At 40.6% G+C, this 14,606-nt stretch overlaps 1 protein-coding gene across 3 annotated transcripts in view; it reads left to right on the top strand.

The window, feature by feature from the left end:
- CTDSPL (CTD (carboxy-terminal domain, RNA polymerase II, polypeptide A) small phosphatase-like) overlaps positions 1–14,606 on the top strand; it is an 82,313-nt gene that overhangs the window by 58,514 nt on the left and 9,193 nt on the right. For 2 of the 3 annotated variants that reach the window (XM_009872063.1, XM_009872062.1), the window contains 2 exons: positions 6,317–6,418; positions 11,585–11,641. In XM_009872063.1, the coding sequence (XP_009870365.1) occupies positions 6,317–6,418; positions 11,585–11,641 (159 nt within the window). Of the gene's footprint in view, positions 1–3,107; positions 3,162–6,316; positions 6,419–11,584; positions 11,642–14,606 lie in introns of all 3 variants that reach the window. The other variant, XM_009872061.1, reaches the window with a different exon arrangement.

Here is a 14,606-nt window from a genome sequence, read left to right as displayed (position 1 = left end):
GCTGGCATTCCTGCGCGTGTTTGGGATGATGCTCTGAGCATCAGTTGCTGCTTTATGGGCCTTACTATCTCTGCTTATCTTCCCCGGATTAATCGTGGAATGCTGTTTGACATCCAAGATATTTTTCAAAACTAAATAAAAGGAGTGAACAAAAAACCCACCCTCTTCAAACTGAAGCTTTTCCTTTAATTAGGTTTGACCTTTTTTGGTCAAAAAGCTGCTCTTTCTTTTTTTTTAACTTGGTTTTTATGTGGATGAAGACTTAGGCTTTTTAAAGCTGGGAATACTTTATTTGAGCTCCTTTACTGTTTACGATACTTTATGATTTCAGACTTTTCTAGGAAATAGCAGTGCTGATGTGTAGAGTTATGGACACAGCCCTCTTTCTTGAGATATTTGGTAGCTCCTAAAGACCTGACTGGTCCCTGAGATACCTTTTTTTTTTTTCCTTGTTTAGTTTTTTCTCCTTCTTTTCTCCTTCTTTTCTCCTTCTTTTCTCCTTCTTTTCTCCTTCTTTTCTCCTTCTTTTCTCCTTCTTTTCTCCTTCTTTTCTCCTTCTTTTCTCCTTCTTTTCTCCTTCTTTTCTCCTTCTTTTCTCCTTCTTTTCTCCTTCTTTTCTCCTTCTTTTCTCCTTCTTTTCTCCTTCTTTTCTCCTTCTTTTCTCCTTCTTTTCTCCTTCTTTTCTCCTTCTTTTCTCCTTCTTTTCTCCTTCTTTTCTCCTTCTTTTCTCCTTCTTTTCTCCTTCTTTTCTCCTTCTTTTCTCCTTCTTTTCTCCTTCTTTTCTCCTTCTTTTCTCCTTCTTTTCTCCTTCTTTTCTCCTTCTTTTCTTTTACAAACCTGCCAGATACGTTTTGGTCCCTGTAGCTGGACTACTAGTAGTTATTTGAATGTAAAACACGTTCTGGCTGTGCTCTGACCTGGAATAAAATTCTGCCTAAAAAAGAGCGTAGGTATTGGGGAAAGAGAACAAAATTTTGAAATGACAAATGAGTACAGCCCTGTCAGGTGCAAACATAAAATGAGATGCTTTCCTAGAGCACTGTGATGTGAAAGCAGTGCTTTGTTAGATTTGAGTAGTGGTAGGACAAGGAGCAGTTCAAGAAGAGGGGTCTCTCTTTAGTTTTCTTTTTTCTTCTTTTGTTTTATTTTTATAGCACAACTATATTTTTGCTGACTTATATTCCGAGCGCTTTAATCAGGCAGTTAAATGAGCTTACCTTTGCAGTCATGACACAGAGTTCTCAGGGAGCAGGTGACTTTAAACCCACTCGTTGTTCCTTTTCTGCGGTGCCACCTGATGCCTTCTTCCAGCAGGACATGGGAGCGTTGTCAAGCAACCCTCGCCACGGGCAGCCCTGTGACATTTAGAGCCCGGGTATCGGAGTGCCTCTGGCTCTCCACCAGCAGCCAGCGAGCGTTAGTATAGAATAGTCTAAATATAAAGACAGAAGCCTGTGGAGAAGGTGCTAGGAACGAAGTTGCAACATGACGTGAGGAAAAAGCCTAAAATCGAAGCAGTCCTCTTCGAGTTTTACAAGGGCTGTTTTTCCTGAGTGCTGGAGCCCAGGGGTTCACTCCGAGATGAATCTTAACTGTGTGTTTAAGACCCTTTGAGGCAGAAATTCTTGACACTCCGCTACACAGGGTCACAGCTGAGAAACAGGATGTTTGAACTGTGCGTGTCGTACACCAGGAGAAGAATCTTCCAAAGAGGCACAGGGTGAGCTTGGTCACAACTGACTTGGACATTGACTTTTTGTAGGGCTCAGTGCAAATGAAATCACTTCAAGCGTTTAGAGAATCCCGTAGCGACTTTGAGAAGAGCACTGCCTGCTCCCGACTTGTTAAACTTGCAAGTCAAAGCCTCTAGTCAAAATAGGAGGTTTTCTGGAGCTTTCTCACGCGCGTATAAAATGTGACAGTCTGCTGAGGTCACCTGTTTGAAAACTTCATCGCTTAACGTGCGTGTGTGCAAACCATCCGAGTTTATCGTCTGCTCCATCAGATTTTTCCTGTGTTAATTGCGCTTAATTGAAAGACTTGTCTTACTATGAATTTTCACTTGGTTATTGATAGAGATAACTGCTAAGCAAGAAACATTGCAGCTTCAAGTTAGGTTCTTCAGAAAATAGAAACAGTGTGACTTGGGTTATTTTAAAGATGAACTTTATCCTGTTTGTATCTTGTACTCTGAAACTGTTTTCAGGTTAAGGCACAGATTAAACAGCAGCGTAATTGATTTTCTTCCTAATGCTGCAAAATTATTTATTTCTAGAACTGCAACACACACACACACACAAAATTAGAAAAAAAACCAGTACCAGCTGACATATTGTGATAGAGCCAACTTAAAAATATATGAAGTGTAGCTCAGGACACTTATGCTTTCGGGTATTTCTCTCAGTTTTGTTTGGAAAGGAGTACGGTAGAGAAATCAAAATAGACCCCTAGCAACTTCAGCACCTATTTTCGTGCTTTTGAGCCAAAAGGTAGATGGAAACACAAAGCCCTACTCCTGCACCTTCATAAACGAGTTGGTGTCCGTTTCTTTTGTTCAGTTTAAAGTCCCTGTATTGAGCAGCGGTACTGCGGTCAGTCCTCAGAATCCCTGCACAAGTTAAATGTTATCCCTACGCTATTGTTTTTTCACTTCTCCCCGTCTACTTGTAGACAATTTCTCTGTTGCAGTTTTTCCTAGAACAAAATTTGTGAGCTGCCTGTTTCCTAGCAGGAGCTACCATCTTCTGGCAGCTGTGTTTTAAGTGGGAATCATTTTATCTCCTATGAGAGTATTTCTTACACGTAACTTCTGGGAGAAGCTGTTAGCTTTGTAGAGTGCAAGCAAAAGCAGGAATTGGAGGGAACACGAAGAACAAATTAATGTGCTGCGCCCAGGCTACACAACATTTCCAGGGCACAAAGAAAGGGCTTGTTAATTCTCATACTTGTCTCTGTGGGAAATATGGGCCTGCAGGAAAGAAAGGTTATGGTTGTTTTATACAGTAAATTTCTGAAAGGTTTGTGTTGACCAGCTGTTTATGCTTCAACCAAAAGTCCTGTTTTCTTGCCACCACCACCACCCCCTTTTTTTTTTTTTTTTTTCTTAGGGAATATACTATTTCCACGGGACTGAAGCAGTGCAGCAGTCGTTTCACTACAAGGTCTGTTAAGCTGATCAGCCATGAGACCTGGCTGGAATGCATAAATCCCAAACAGTGACTAGTTTAAAAGCTTTAACTTGTTTACAATTTATGTCGTGTTGAAACTGAAGACCAAGCTAGGACTTACAGTACTGAGATACCACATGTTGGATTTTTTCTGCCAAGTTCTCTGGAAGCCTGCAGTCCTTTGGAGAGCCTGACACAGTAAATTTGAGTTGCTGTTAGCCGCAATTAAAGACTCTTAATCATCATAGATATTTTTACAGCTGCTATGGTTAAAAGAAGAAATTATCAAAGATCTGTAAATATTCGCTATTAACTATGATGGAAATGTGGTAATTAGAAGTCCTCTTGGATATGTCTCCATTAGTGAGGAAATTAAAATACGATATTGGGTAATGCTTGTTTCTGCTAAAAGTTTTACTCCTCTTGGCATGTGGAGATTGCTTTAGATCAGAAAGCTTGAACAGCAAAACAAATGGACTGAAACCCTATGTACAAATCCTTTAAGTTCCTAAAGCCTCAAAAATGTCCTTCTTGCTCCAAAGCCTTACGCCAGATGTTGAGCAGTCTCACATTTTATGCTGCCTTCAGCTTTAGGAGAGTTTCCTTATCGGTGGCAAATGTGTTTTCAAAGTTGAGGGCAACACAAGATATGGGTTTTGAAATGGAAAATTTATTTCTTCTGATCTTCACATGTGCGACCACGTGTCTTTGAAAATGGTCAGATTGAATTCAAGAAGCCAAAGCTTGTAGGAAGGTTGATTTTTCCTGGTGGGAGACATTCCCCAGGAAAAAACCTGGAAGATACGGTCTCGTTAGCTGAAGTCGGGTCAGTAAGTGCCCGTTACCTCCTGAGGCCCTGCTGAAAAGGCAGAGAAACACGAGCAGGAAGCAGCACCTCGGCGTAGATGCTGCAGGTGAGCTCATTCCTCTGCCAGCCACTGCTGTTGAGGACTCTCGCCGTGCAGACAAGGAATTTGTGTACTCAGAGTTGAAGGTTCTTAAACTTTGTAGTCCTTGGTGCGTGTCCATCCTTTGCTTGATGACAGGCATAGTAGTTTCTAGGTAAAAAATAAGGATATTTCTGGTAAAACAGTGCTCCTGTTTTTCCTGTGCATATTTATATATGAAAGAATATTTATATCTGTATGTTTTCCATATAGATTGATGTTTTCAGCTTGAAAAAGAATTCACATAGCAGAAGAAATTGCTGGCTTTGAACTGCTGGTGCAGATTAACTTAGTAAAAAATTCAAACTAAATCGTAACAGTACAAAAATGAACTGAGCTATTGAATTTTTTTTGAAAAAAAAGTATGCTTAAGCTTTCTTGAGACATTCCTACCTTTTTCCTCTTCTTTAAGACAAGAAATCAGTATCAGAACACGGGTTCTGAAAATTATTGTCTTTAAATGGATTTGATTTTTTTTCCAGTAAGCTTTTAGTCGTCATAGATTGCAAGTCTGGATTCTTCTTACTATGAAAAATTGAGGTGGTGTGCCTAACTACCTTTTAAATTTTTGAATAGGAGTAAGAAAATGAAATTCTTTAGATCTGGCCCTAGTTGCAAACAAGCAGAGGCAGAGCTCAAGCAGATGTTGAAGTAACGTGTGCATGGGACCGTCTATATCCTAGAAGGGACGTCCTGGTTAGGTTACTGGGACAGGATAAATACTCGACAGGCATTAAGCAGAAGGTTTTTTTTTCGTAAAGGTCATTGTTAGGTGTGTGCCGAGAGGAAAATGCATTGAGACAAGGGGCTTGTAAGGCAGGCAGCTTCCATCCTGGTAGCTGGTGAAATTGTTGTTGGTGCTAATTGTAAGGATCTATATCCATTTCAGCAAGCACTCTTAAAAAAACACCGATAACTTCTACATTAGCTAAAAGATGCTTCTATTTAAGTCCAGAATCCCATTTGTTAGTTAGTGTATTCAAACAGGAGCTCACTAGGCATCGTTGGCCGGTATCTGTCAGCTTAAGACGACATCTGAAAGCCATCAGTGGGTCCAGGGAGCGTCCGACTCCTCCATGTCACCCGCGGGCTGCAAAGGGGTGGCCTCAGATCTCCGCAAGCACCTCTATGCAAGGCTGTTGAAAAGAGAAAAAGAAAAAACATGATAGATGCGTCCTAACCAGAGCAACGTGATCTGAGCAGATAAATAGATAACGGAAGAATGGAGTTAGAGTTTGTATCCAGTTCTTAATTAATTTCCTCTTGATCTTGAGCTTTTACCTTGTTGACACTTTAATATAAACCCAGTTGTTTTCCTTCATCAAAAAAGAAACTCCATTTTTGAGTGAGTGGCAACAATGTTTCAGCTCTGTATGGAAGCGTTCTCTTCCATTTCTGTTATTTTTGGGAAATATCCAGTATCGAAGTCTGAAGTAGAGTAACTGGATTGCAAATTGGGTGTCCCAGTGCGGAACGAGCAATGGGAAGCCTATGCGACTGTCAGCGTTGCCTTCAGAAAAACTCACGTCGTTGGTACCATTTTTTAGTAAGGGCAGCATACTGCAGAAGAACCTGGTTTAGGTTCTTTACTGCAGTTCTACTACCTTGGTGGGGGACGAAATCCACCTGAAAGCTCCTGGTCAGCACCCCCACGAGTGGTAAAAATGAGAGTGGAGACATGTCCTGGAAGATCAGATTAGTAATGCCGTCTTCCTTCAGGATGGATTTCTCCACTTTCACATCTTCGATGACTCGTTGTGTAAATGTCCAGCGGTGTGAGATGGCTGGAAATGACATTGACTTTTTCCGTAGGGTAACAACAGCAACCAAAGCCAAGGCGTTAGGAAGAGAGGGCCACTGGAAAAAGATATCAGTGTATCAAATGTCCTATTTTTCTCCTTTGTTTCTTAGCTAGTGGTGGTGTTTTACCATTTTCATTTCCAATGCTTTGGAGAGCGTTCTAAGCAAGTCTGTCATTTAAAAAAAAAAAAGAAAAGAAAAAAAAGTCTATATGGGTATTGCATGAACCATCAATTTCCATACATGTACTTGCAATGAGCCCAGAAAAACATTTAATGTCAAGACATATATTTCCATTCCCAGTAATTACTAGAATAGCCAAGTTGGTAGAAGAGTGCCCCTTCAAAAGAGGTTTTACTTTCTTTTTTTGTTGTTGTCTTCCTCTTCTCTTCTTGTTTTTAGCCACCAGCTAAATACCTCCTGCCAGAACTGACAGCATCAGACTATGGGAAGAAGTGTGTGGTCATTGATTTAGATGAAACTTTAGTGCACAGTTCATTTAAGGTAAGTAAATTCAAAAGCGATCTCTTGCAACTTTAATGTGTCAGTGAATGTTGTAGGAACTGTTAAGCCTCTTAACACATGAACTAGTCTTACAGGCTCTCCCAGGATGCCTGGTTGGTCTCATTGTTGCTCCTATGATTATTCATCCTAATTTAGCTGTAAGGGGAGTAACACAGACATTGCACTTTATTATTTTTGATTCTGAGAAAGTCACGCTGAATGCAGCAAGGCTTGGAATAGTTACTGACTTTATGGCTTTAAATGGGAACTACTCCAACAAAGACCTGAGTTCCAACAGGTACAAAACTTGTGGCTCTGAAAACAAGGTTTCAGTTTTGAGGTTTAAGTGATGCCGTAGTTAGTCTAGGAGAGTAGGATCTCAGCACAGCCTTACGTTAGGTGGATGTTGCTCAAACCAGTAGATTTCAGGCACCAATGATGTCGTCTTCTTTTGCTGAAGGCTGCTTTCTGTGTAAGGCTGCTGTCCCGATGGCAGTAAGTGTTTTTAAGTATTTAACTTTCACAACAGGAAAGCAAATAGCATTTAGTTGTTGCTGATGAATCAGTCATCTTGTAGAAGCAACTCTTATTGTCCTTTAGATTCCAGCGTGTGCTGGAAGTGGTGGGCTTTTTCTGTTGTTTAAGTTAGGGCTGAAGTTAGAACAGGAGAATTCAGAAATCCAAATAACCTAAATTGGCTCAGAGGTCTAGTCGAGAGGTGGCGTCCCTGCCCATGACAGGGAGGTTGGACTAGATGATCTCTAAGGTCCCTTCCAGCCTAGGCCATTCTATGATTCTTTCTATGATTCTATGATTCAGAGTACTGGTAGCATTTCTAATTAGCAAATGTCAGATGTGATAAAGCATCAGTTAATTTTATACTTTGACTGGAGAATTTATACGAATCAATAATATGTTCACCTTAGTAGTAACAAGCTGGAGTTATCAGCAGCTTTAGAGTCTTCTGGTTTGGTTGCACTCCCTTTTTTCACTGCTAGCACAAACTCAACATTTTAATCCTGCAATATTCAGTTGCCAGCATTTAAATATGCAAACCATAATTCACGTTGTGGTTAGAATTTGGCAACAGCCTGCCTTTGTTGACTTGAAGGAGACCTTATATGGAGACACTAGAACAAATATTCTTGTGCCTCAAACTGAAACTAAGATTCTTCTCTGTCTTTTTTGGGGCCCAATGGTCTATATGTCAATTTGTGGTGGCGTACAGGAACCTCTCAACCTCAGCGCCAGATCCTTGTCTTTTATACCCAGCCTGAACTTGCGCTTGAGAATTTTTCGGGAAGATTCGAAACACAGCCGGATGGGAAAGGGAGGGGGCATGCCTTCCTAATTAAACAAGAGTCAAAAATAGGAAAGGCAAGCTGAATTTAGAAGTCTAAATTTACATAAAAATAACGAAGTGTTAAGCTTAGGGTGATCTGAAACGTAAAAATGTGTTTGCTTTCTGAAGGCTGTGGGTAACTTTGTACTGTGATGCTTCTGATTTTTGAAACAAAATGAGATTCAATTTAGATGGTTATTGTTTGGGGTTTTTTTTTACCATTTTAGAGAAATGCATGTTTAATGGTTGACGTACTGTAAATCCTTTCTTGTAGGATTGAGGTTTGCCTTTATTGCAGAGTATTTTCTTAGCGGGCTCATTTTAATCATCCCATTTACTCAAATTACATTTAGTGGCTATTTAAATGATACTAAATAGATGAAAATTATGTCAAATAATCAAAAGATTATTCTGCTTAGTGTTGAACTGAATAATGTTTTGTGTTAGGAAAGGAAAACTAGCCCTTTTTGGCGTGAAGTTGGGCAAATGTTGGAGTTTGTGCCCTGTTAGAGTCTGACGCTGTGACGGCGTTACCCTGTTGTGAAAGAAGCCAAGCGTTGGAGGAAAATGACTTTAGTAGCAGCTGACACTGTCCAGGGGTGCTGTTTGGATTGTCTTTCTTAAAGGGAAATACTTCAGCTGAAGTGAGGCCCTTGCGGACATCAAAAATCACGCCAAATTTCCAGAAGAGCAAGAGCGTAACACCTGTACACACACTGCTCAGCCCGAATAGTCAAGTTGCTTTTACAGATTCTTTTTTCACTAAAACATATCTGCTTTACCCAGGCAGTTCCACACGTAAAAGCATACGTAATTTTGTGGGGTTTATTACAAAAGGCTTTATTTAAAACACATGACATTTTGGAATTCGTAATTCTGTTGCGAAATAGGCTTCGTATTTCAAATGCAGGGTTTTTTTTGATTTTTTTTTTATACAACCAGAGAGGTGGAGTATTTTAAAGTGCTCTTTTATGAAAGCAGCAACATCTGAAGGAGGGTAATTCTTGTCTTTTTATGCCCCTGCATATTTGGGCAGCTTTAAGGAGGTACTAGGCTTTCATGTTAAGTGCATATTAAAGGAATAAAGTTTGGGGTGCTTTGGCAAGAGTAAAAAAGGAATAGATAGACATTATAGTTATCATTCCCATCATAAAACAATAATAGAAGCAAAAATCATAAATTACATTAAATCAGGGACATGTAAACATGGTTTCGTATAAAGTGAATTAAACCACATGCAAGCCTGGAATGCAGTCGTATTTAAAACTGGCTGTGAAACACTTTTAGAACATTCAAAACTGAAGCTTTTTATTAAATAGAAGCAGTTCTGACTGAAGTAAGGCTTTTCGATGGAAATACATTTTCTTTCACGCTCTGTCTCTGCGGTTCCCACTCGAGGCATGTACGTGCTTCCCATGTGCAACCCCGGCCACCTTCATTCAGCAAATCGTTGCAGACTTCTCTCCCATCTTCCCATGACGACAAAGCACAGAACCCGAGTCCGTGCTCTCTCCCTTGTCACTTGTGCCAACCAGAAAGCTGCGCAGTGCCTCAAGTATAAGTTGGGGAAGCCAATATATACTCAGGAATGATAATGAGTGTTACAGAGTTTACGGGTGAGTTCTACTTGTTAGCAAAAATTAAGTTATCCGAGCAGAAGGTGATTTTCTTGCATCTGGTTGGTCTTAAAGTTTAGTAGTAGCTGCATTTTTATCGGTGGGCTTCCAAATTGTAGCAACATGCGGTGAGCTTTTCCTGCCGCTACACACCATTCACCTCGCTGAAGGGAGTCATGCCTGTATAAACTCTTCAAGCGCAGGCAAGTCTCTTCAACGTACGCACGCACGGAGCTGGCACCCACCTGAAAACTGGTGGCTGAGTCTTCTTGACAGTTCCTTTGGGTTTCCTTTAAGGTAAAGCTTCAGAACATTTTTGTGTTCCTGTTCAGTGGCTGCTGGAGATGCTGTGGAGTATTTTCTCTGTCTGAGGGGCTTCATGCAGGTAACAGGCAGGAGCCTCCCTCTGTCTTTTTCAGAAGCGGAAAGCGGGATAGATCTTGAAACTCACTGGATGTCAGCTAAAAAGAAACAAAGATTGTATCTGTGGACATTTGAGGAATTCTTTAGATGGTAACTAGCACGGTGGTCATCAGCTGGAGGTTTGGTTGCCAGGACTGGTTGGTCAGGAGGAGTAGATGCAAGTGTAGCTTCTGCTTTTCCTTCTGACACAGCACTTGCAGACGTTGGATCAAACCATCCCCCTTATTACTTCCCTTCCGAGAGAGGGTGTTGCCCTCCTGAAAAATTCTTACAGTCATTTTACTCTCCTTGCAGGAAGGTTGTTTGACAGTGGGAATTAGAATATCTTTTTTTCCAGGGAATGGGATTAGTGATGCTATCAAGTTAACACTGCAGGATTCTTTTTTTTTTTTTCCCCTCCAGTTTTTCAGGCCTCCTCAGTGTGCAATCTGCTTCTCAGACTCTTTACCTCAGCTACTCTTCTGCTTTCTTGGCAGCCTTTTGCCTCCCCCAAATGGGTTTGAAGGCTGTTTCTAGTCTCACAAATACTTCAGGGGCACCTCCTTGGTCGCACTTGAGATCAGTCTATTGGCTGATCCAGAAAACCAGGTGGGAAGGTCTGTCTAAGTCTGATAGAGCTGAGTGAAGATGTTTTCCAGCTTTCGGAATGCCGTACCAGTTACCAGCCAGACTACTCTCAGCCTTCGCTTTAGGCTCTTATCCATGAAGCATATTGTCTGTTAATGAGTCGTGTTAAAACTATATTTGGCAGCTCTGCGTCGCAGCCATTTCCAAGCTGCGGATCATGGCATGAGTTACAAACTTCAGTCAGTCATGTTCACATGACTTTTTTTTTTTTATTGTGGATGTAACTCGTGAGCCGTCTCAAAGGCTTCTGCCAAGTTTGTTGTCCGTTTGAGCTAGTAAGCATTGTTAGCAGTGCCCTCTCCAGCTACCGCTGCCGTCTAGCCAAGATTAGGCGGTGCACTCCTAAACTGGCTACAAGGACACTTTTCTGCTTTCCAAAATCATTGTACTTGGCCAAAAGTTTTTCACAGTAAGTCTTAAGAAGTGAGTTGTATTCAACAGGCTAGAAAAATGGATGCAAGAACTTGGGCAGAGTGTACCTGCTCTCCCCTTATGAATTAAAAGGCAGTTTTGCATGATTAATTTGATCGGTAGAGGATGTTCTTGAGGTACAACATCTTGAGGATCATTTAACTATACAACTTACACCTGGTTGCAGCTCTCGGTTCAGATGTAACCATTCCCACCGTCTTTATTTTTAATTAGTTACTCATCCATGACCCAGAGAAGAACAGGTGAAGCACACCGCTGAATTTCGTTGTCATCCACACAGACCTGATGAAGGAGTTATCCAAATAGATACTTCTGCTGGTAAACACACTTAGTGGTAGTGGGGTTATTCAAGCAGTAAAACATATTGCACTGTGTGAAGCTTAGAAATAGGAGGGAAGGGCGAAGTGCAGCATCTGGCAAACACGACTATGTGAGGCTTATAGAACTGTAGAGTGGTTAAGGTTGGAAAGGACCTTGAAGACCATCTCATTCCAGCCCCCCTGCTCTGGGCAGGGACACCTCTCTCCCACTAGCCCAGGTTGCTCAAAGCCCTGTCCAACCTGGCTCCTGACTTGTGTAGTGGGCACACACACAGAGTGGATCTGTAAAGTCAATAATTCTTATTAACCTGCTCCTGAGTTGTAAGTGCTCTTTTTACACCTCGGAAATTTTCCCTCTAATGATCTTATTTGTAACGTTAGCTTATTTCCTTCTCATTTTTTCTAGCCAATTAGCAATGCTGATTTCATCGTTCCTGTTGAAATCGATGGAACCATACACCAGGTAAGTGCTGTAGTTCTAGTACTGGAACTGTCCTGAGCATCCCAGAAAGTTAAATCTTTCTCCATTTACTCCTTTGCATTTCATAACTTGTCTTCTTGCAAAATACAAAAGCGTGTACTCTGGAATGTGTCATGCAGACAGACATCCATGTTGGATCAGGTGTGTGACTTCTAACCACCAAGTCTCAACTTTAACTATATTCAGCTCTCCAGAATAATCTCTTTCAGGACTTTGATACTTGACTCTGATTTTTTAAAACATTTTCCAACAAGAAATGATCTAAGGATGGGCTTACAAACATTGCTAGGCCCAGGAAAAAAACCTAGAGTACTACATTTCTGATTCCCTCTGCAGACAAACAGGGCATAAGTTTGCTTTAATGGCTGTTGGTAGCTCATTTGAACAAAGCTTTTTAAAAGTATTAAGGAAGAACAAACATTTCTTCAGTTTTTGTGGCCATCTGTGTTTAAGTTCTGTCCTCTTTTCTTCCTGTAAGTATTTTAAGTTCCTCTAATACAAATTTTTATGCACTTCAGCATCTTTAAAAGGACAAAATTGCAAGGAGACTAATTTTTACATCTTACTCTTTGAGAACTACACTTAAGACCCTGTGAAATGGTTTTCAGTAAATATAAAACACCCATAATTTGAAAATCGGTCCCCTTCATGTATCTTAGCTTGGTCGCTTTAATCAGTAATCACTTCTCAAAATGTTAAATGAAATAAATTACAGTGCCGTAAATTTTCGCCTTCAGACATATTAAAGTTCTTGCTGGAGATGGGTTTTACTGGTTAATGTGAAATTGAGCCTTTCTGATATATGTGAATTTTGCAAATTGTTTGAAATGTCTTCTGTTGGTTGTTGTAGGTTAAAGATAATGTAGCTGTTGAGTTGCAGATCTTCCCTGGATGTGATTTAATGGAGTTTTATAAATACTTTGATTTTTGAAATGTTGGCTTTTATATGGATTATTTTTACTTGGACAAATAGGTTTGTATTTTGATCAGGGAACAGTTGATAGATCTTAACGTTAGCTCATAGTTTTATCTGATTTCCTGTTAAGAAAACCATCCATGTAATTGTCACTCCTAAAAAAAAATTACTAGATGTCAGTCAGTGGACCGAAATATGTTTGAAAGCGATAGTTGCTTTGACAGGTTTACGCTGTGCCTGGTTTATGTAGAAAAATTTAATGTCTTTACTGCTCACCACAGCTGAATGCTTAAAACACGGAAGTGAAATTTTGGGGGATTTGATGTGGGCTTTAATTGTGTTTGGTGCTAGGACACAGACATTTTCTCTCCTAAACATCTCTAGAATGCTTCTGAAAGGAAATAAAATAGCTTGCCTAACAATTTTGAATGGCTTAGGGTTGTGACCACTTAGCTTGTCAAGGTTATAGATTTGCATTTTGAAACAAACTCAGATAAGAGACTTTCTGGCCTTTACACTCAAGCGCTTCAAGAGCCTGTTGCTTTTCCATTCTCTGCTGCAAACGTGCAGATTTGTCACCAGTTGTAAGGCAGTTAGGCACTCCGAATGCCAGCAGATGGGAGAGAAAAACAAACACACACACACAAACTGGTCAGAGGGAATGGATTTGTGCCTACCCTGAACGTGAACAGGGAGAAGGATGCTCTTGGCATCCTTGAGAAGATCAAGTGGCATTAGCCTCCAGCTGTGCTTTGTTGAGGCTTCCTGTGTAATTTTCAGGGAAATCGTTTTGTATTTCAAGTTCTTAATCTCTAAAATAGGTAAATATCTCCGTCACCTGTGGGTGGTAGAAACAACATTAGTTTTGTAAGGAATTTGTGATCTTTGAAATAAAGGTAATTTGTGCAGCGTGCAGAAAAGGCAACGTCTTGGATTGCTGTGTTTGCCCTGCCTCTGCAGGGAAGGTAGGGAAGCAGTGCACTGTTGTCCAGCAGTTTTGTGGGTTTGGTTTGTTGGGTTTTTTAAACTGTGATAATCTAAAGGGCAAAAGCAGACATTCAGGTTCGGTCTGATGTGCTTTGATAACTGGCTCCCACTTCAAACCTGTAGTTGTGGGTTTGGTTTTTTTCTTAGAGCATGAACTGGTAACAACAATTTTTTTATCTGTCAGAATTTTTCATCTCTGTAAGACTTGTCTGTTTTCTTAGGCAGTTTATAAGTTCAGAGGTGAATTGTTTTCATTTGGAAATACTTCTACCTGTTTAAAATATCGTGGGATAGGTGGAATGTTGTGGAACCATGCTGTCCATAGCGTGTATCCCTGCCTGCTTTACCGGTAAACCTGGTATCACATCAATCAGGAGACTGTCTGACAGAGCATTGTTGTACTTGAATTCTACTTTAGACAGAACCCCATGGGGAAAAAAAAAAAATGGAGAGCACCATTTCAGAAGTGTCCATTCAGAATGAAATTTGAAATTCTACGAGATTCTTTAGATCTCGTATTCCAAAAATACAAGCTGTGGCAAATTCAGTTGCTTTACGCTTGAAAGAGTTTTGAGGCTGACTTAGCAAACAAACTTTGTTTGTGGTAAATGTTTTAAGTTTTCTGTGTGTGCGACAGAGGTGTTCCCAAAAGCCTCTGTTTAGTTTGGGGCGTTTATTTTCCTGTATGATATTTATGATCCAAAGGTCAGAGAGGCTCTTGCTTTTCTGTAGGAAGGACAATTCAAATCGTGGTCTTAAAGGTTGCTTGGGTAAGCCAGCTTCCCTAGATTAAAAACATAACTTTTCTGAACACCCCTTGCCCCACGCCCATCTTTCTTTCTCTAGCTTAATTCACCTTGTCTGTAGAAAGGATTTCTCATTTCATCTTACAAGAAAATAACTCGTGGGTGGAGGTACCTCTCTTCCCCTCTGTCCTGGGTCTTTAGATGCCTGCAGAGACTGCGCAGCTGCAGTTTCAGGAGATGAATCCCACGCTTTGTGTTGGAAAGGATGGCACAGATACAAACGGGCAGTTCTAACGCA

This window comes from Apaloderma vittatum, unplaced genomic scaffold (assembly GCF_000703405.1).
Source record: "Apaloderma vittatum isolate BGI_N311 unplaced genomic scaffold, ASM70340v1 scaffold3556, whole genome shotgun sequence".
In the NCBI taxonomy this organism is placed as follows: Eukaryota; Metazoa; Chordata; class Aves; order Trogoniformes; family Trogonidae; genus Apaloderma; species Apaloderma vittatum.
The sequence above is the reverse complement of the archived record's forward strand: the minus strand, read 5'-3'. Positions and strand labels throughout refer to the sequence as shown.